Here is a 4,768-nt window from a genome sequence, read left to right as displayed (position 1 = left end):
TTTTAACTTTACCCTTATTTTTTGTAAACAAGTGAATAAGGGTTACCTGACCAAGGGCAAAATTTGTATTATGCATTCTTTTTTGTTATGTAGTTAACCCGTAGGATGTTTGAATCCACATTTGCAAGCTGATGGTAATTGATAAGGAAGAAAAAAACCCAACAAAAATCCTGATGAAAAATGGTCCAAGTCGTTCATAGTAATGAAAGCATCCATGAGAAAAGTTTAGATTTTATTTGAATTTAGCATTTAATTTCTATTTTACGTGTGAATTGATTCACATGTCTTGGCATTATGTACGATGTACACATAGAAAAAGTACCGAATGTATGCTTGAATATTGCCACTCACCGCGAAGCGCACGAGTAAAATTATAGTTAATATACTAAAAACTAGTTGCTTTAAACTTGCTCCTTGCGGTGGGATGGGGTAAAAACTCAGCGGAATCAATTTAGTTCTTACCATAGCGTTGTTACCAGTAATAAACAATGTGTGTAGATGATATGCTTAGTTTAGCATTTCAAGAATTTTATAACTAAAACTTTGCATTGATTTGGTTAAATAATATAATTACAAAATAAGTTTGGTTAGTTCACTATAATAACCATTGTGAATAAAGGAACAAAGACAACTTAAATAAAATTTATAGCAAAACGAGGATAAAAATAGTTTTGGAAATGACCCTTTTTTTTTATCAAAAACTACCTACTATTCTTTTAAAATTTTCCAAATTGTTAAACTTGAAGATATAACTGAAATTGTCAACTTAACAAACTTGAAAATAATAGAAAGAAACAAAATCTCCACCTCCCGCAAGTAAAACAAGAATCCAACACACAAATAAAATTAAATCTACTACTTAACACTTTTAATGATGAAAGTGATTAAACTCAAAGGTATGTATATATAATATAATCTTTTATAAATTCAATGGAGATTTATAAAAGAAACTTTATAAGACATTAAAATAGATGAATTTCTAATATGAAAACTATTTTCATATAGTCGTAGTAACAATTTGTGTCATGTAAAGCATTTTCGTTTTAAAATGACATGTGACATTTTTCTACTGGGTCCACATTAAAATTAAAATACGAAATGAGTAATAATATTTATGTACAAAGAGTAGATGTTAATTTGATGAAAGTTGAAGATATGTTTATACTTTATAAGTAGATTCATAACTTTTCACATGTGTATTTAGGGCGTACTGCTTATCAGTTAATGTATGATTTAACAATATTTAACATATCTACTATATACATAAATATTAACTAATCAAAGTTATATGATAAAAAAGAAAGAAAAAAACTATATTTTATTTATTTATAAAAAAGATGAATTAAGGTGTTTGTTTTGGGCTTAAATCGAAAAATTCACAACTCCCAAATCACAATGGTCGACAGAATCATGATAGCGGGCAAAAAAACACAAACAAAACCTAAACCGCTTTGATTTTCGATCGGTAAGGATTGATTTGATTTTGTTGACACCGGAGATGGAGGCACCAGATCTTTCTCCTGCTGCTGCTGCTGCTGCTGTTAGGTATCCGACTAAAATTTGTTAATTAGTTTGTTTTCACGACTGAATCGTATTGTGTATGTGTATGCAGTTGCAGTCCACAACGCCATTTCTATCTTGCCGTTGACAGACTCCATTTTAAGATGGTCAGTCGGTCTTTCTTTTCCTCTATTTAATTTAACCTTAATTTCTTCACTTAATCGTTAATTCAATTGATAGTTACAGATTTTCCTTAATGCAATTAAACTATCTAATCCAAACGCCTAAAATCCAAATTCTTCGCAAATTGTTTTGAGTTTTGACCGGTTTAAAGTTATTTTCGAAACGAATTAAAATAAAGTGGCAAGCTTTTTGTTTACTTGATTAGGGCTTAAAAGCTTTAGATTTATCTATTTTGTTTTGCAAGTTTATCTAGTTTGTTTTAACTTTTGAGTGTTAGGATTTGGGATGAGGTACGGGTACCGGTTCAGGTACTTTGGGTATGGTTTTCGCTTTTTTTTTTCCGAAAAACTCTCCACTAAACTAGGTAACAGTATGGTACCGACAATCAGTTATCTATAATACCAAAGCCGTAATACCGCAACCAAAACCAAAAATGAAACGAATCAACCATAATATAAAATCCATTCAAAATCAAGTAATGAATACCAAAACATACAAAGTATCCAAAAAAAAGTTTATCAAAATGTTTGAAACAAAATTAACTTATACAAGAAAGTCAACATTCGTTTAATCTTTGCTAGTCATCTTTCCATTTTCCCTTTTCATTTTCTTTGTTTATTGCTTCCTCAATTTCTATAGAATAATAAGAGAGAAAGTTAATACATGTTATTTAATCATCATCATCATCATCGTACTCAGTATATCCCACCAATAGCGAAGCTATGGTAGGGACTGAGAAGGGTAAGATGTAGACAGCCTTACCTCTACCCTGTAGGGATAGAGAGGCTGCTTCCGGTGAGACCCCCGGCTCGATGGTAGTTTTGCATCAAGCCTGGGACATAAGGCCCATAACACTCAATCATCGGGTAACCGGCTGAGTGGTGCATGTACCCTTGTCTTTCGGCTATCAACGCCACCACATGATGCCTGATTAACCTTCCGCCACTTTTAACGTTATTTTCACGAGATTAGTAAAATAAGATCAAAATTAGTGCAATTTCACTTTTGCCCACCCGAGGGTTCACACATATATACATTATATGCGCGCACCGCAAGCAGGGCAATTTCCCATATATACATGTTATTTAATAATATAAACAATTACACATACATGAAATGAAATATACGAATACATAATATATGAATATACACATTGATGCAGGGCATCCGGTCCACTAGATTGGCCCGGCCCAAATGTTTATTATAATTTATAAATAGGGTTGTTAGGTCTTTTGTTTAGTTAGTTGATTGTTTTTAATTAAAGTATTTGTAAGCTTTTAAGCTTGTTAACCGAATCGTTCGGTTCGAATCGTGTGAATGAAATCAATGTGTTCTTGAGCCATTTGATTGCTAGTCAAAACTGCATCACACATATAGATTGAGAAGGAACTTATTCAACTAATATATATTAGGTTTTGAAAATCCCGCTTGAAACTTAAGTCGTAAGTGTTGGAAATATAATAAAAGACCCTACATATTCTAAACGGGTACTAGTACCCGTAATACCCGTACTTGTACCCGAAAATACCCGTACCTATAATAAGTAAATTTGGGTACCCATACGCGTACCTAATAGACACGTACGGGTACAGGAACATGTACGGGTACTGGATAGGTACGAGTACGGGTATTTACGAAAAAAATCTCATACCTAGTTAGGATTAGTATGGTTGATCTTTGTATAAATAGATCTCAAGATTTATAATAAGCAGAAGGAGTCGATCTTGGTTGATATCAAATTTTGTGTTCATGTTCTTGGGCCTACAGAATTAGTTAGATGTTTGAAAATTTGGCAGGAGACCTTGGTGGATCTACTAGGTATGGCAGGCCGTCGTCCATGCCTGCCAATGGTGGTTTGTTGCAGCACGCGTGATGAGCTTGATGCTGTTTGCTCTGCAGTCTCAAACATTTCTTATATTAATGTTACACCTTTGGTATTTTGCCTTCTTCTTAACACTATATTATGTTTGTTTACTTTTAATCCACTTGCTCAAATATGAATATGTTTATCAGTACAGTGACCTTGCTGCATCAGAACGTGCATTGATTTTGGATAAATTTCGTCACGTGACAATGAAATGGAAGCAAAAGGCTGTCGGTGTTAAATCTGGAAATGAAGAAAGTGAAAAGGAAGAACAAAAGTCTCATATGATAGTTGCAACTGATGCGTGTCTTCCTCTTTTTGCATCAGGAGAATCTCCCATTAGTTCTAGTGTTTTGATAAATTATGAATTACCGACAAAAAAGGTATTTTTTACATGCTTTTGTATTGTAATGATCGGTTTGATAAAATATTGCCTTGTTTAAACAATACAGGAAACATACACGAGGCGAATGGCAACTTGTTTGGCTGCAGATGGGATTGTGATCAACATGGTTGTTGGTGGTGAAGTGGCGACTCTTAAAAACATTGAGGAAAGCAGCAGCCTTGTGATTGCAGAAATGCCCATAAATGTAAGTTTGTACACAGCTTCAAGGCCTTTAAACAAAATGTGTTGTATCTTATGCTTCTGTTTGGGAACAGGTTTTTGAAATGTTTTAAAGTTGTATTCACGAAGAGGGAAAAAGCTAGTCCGTCCAATGTGTTGTTTCAACTTTAGGTAACCCAAATATTATTCCTTTTATTTATCTTGACATCTTCCAAAACATTTATTGTTTGTATTTTGATCTGGTTATATATAATGCATAATTTTAAATTAAGGTTAGCATGTTTTCATCATCATTGAAGCTTAAAATAACGTGCTTGATGAGATGTGTACATATTGGTGGCCTGGTGCATGTTTATGAGTATAGACCGTCTTTTGAGTTTGAGTCCACACAAATTTTCCCTTACTGTCCTGATCGATTTGTGAATCGATCTGCAGTTGATATTCCCGACCTTAATCATTATATTTGGTCTAACCATTTTTTGACATTATTGTTGGGTATGATTTTAAAGACAGAAACACACGTGCGAGGTCAAGGCCACTTGCAAGTGATGTCATTGAACTTCCTTTCTTCTTACTTCTTTGCATTGTCAATCACCTAGTTTATCACGGTAGTGGTTGGCCAATTATAGCCTGTATGATAGTCGCGAGTTTCTGAT

At 33.6% G+C, this 4,768-nt stretch overlaps 1 protein-coding gene across 1 annotated transcript; it reads left to right on the top strand.

The window, feature by feature from the left end:
• Positions 1-1,360: 1,360 nt before the first annotated feature.
• LOC143585631 (ATP-dependent RNA helicase eIF4A-like) lies at positions 1,361-4,406 on the top strand. Its single transcript, XM_077067387.1, has 6 exons — positions 1,361-1,545; positions 1,619-1,667; positions 3,480-3,617; positions 3,697-3,930; positions 4,000-4,137; positions 4,208-4,406. Exons 1-6 carry the CDS (start codon positions 1,499-1,501, stop codon positions 4,223-4,225), a joined length of 624 nt encoding a protein of 207 aa, XP_076923502.1. The 5' UTR covers positions 1,361-1,498; the 3' UTR covers positions 4,226-4,406.
• The last annotated feature ends 362 nt before the right edge of the window (positions 4,407-4,768 follow it).

This window comes from Bidens hawaiensis, unplaced genomic scaffold (assembly GCF_021521415.1).
Source record: "Bidens hawaiensis isolate Kalapana, Puna unplaced genomic scaffold, B.hawaiensis_p1.1 tig00033917_1, whole genome shotgun sequence".
NCBI lineage: Eukaryota > Viridiplantae > Streptophyta > Magnoliopsida > Asterales > Asteraceae > Bidens > Bidens hawaiensis.
Note: the sequence above shows the minus strand (reverse complement) of the source record. Positions and strands in the feature narration are given on the sequence as shown.

Bases quoted from the DNA above. Each gene is read 5' to 3' on its own strand.
- LOC143585631 (XM_077067387.1), top strand. From the start codon at position 1,499: ATGGAGGCACCAGATCTTTCTCCTGCTGCTGCTGCTGCTGCTGTTAG. The intron at 1,546-1,618 runs GTATCCGACTAA...ATGCAGTTGCAG, and splicing joins GCTGCTGCTGCTGCTGTTAG to TCCACAACGCCATTTCTATC. The intron at 1,668-3,479 runs GTCAGTCGGTCT...AAAATTTGGCAG, and splicing joins ACAGACTCCATTTTAAGATG to GAGACCTTGGTGGATCTACT.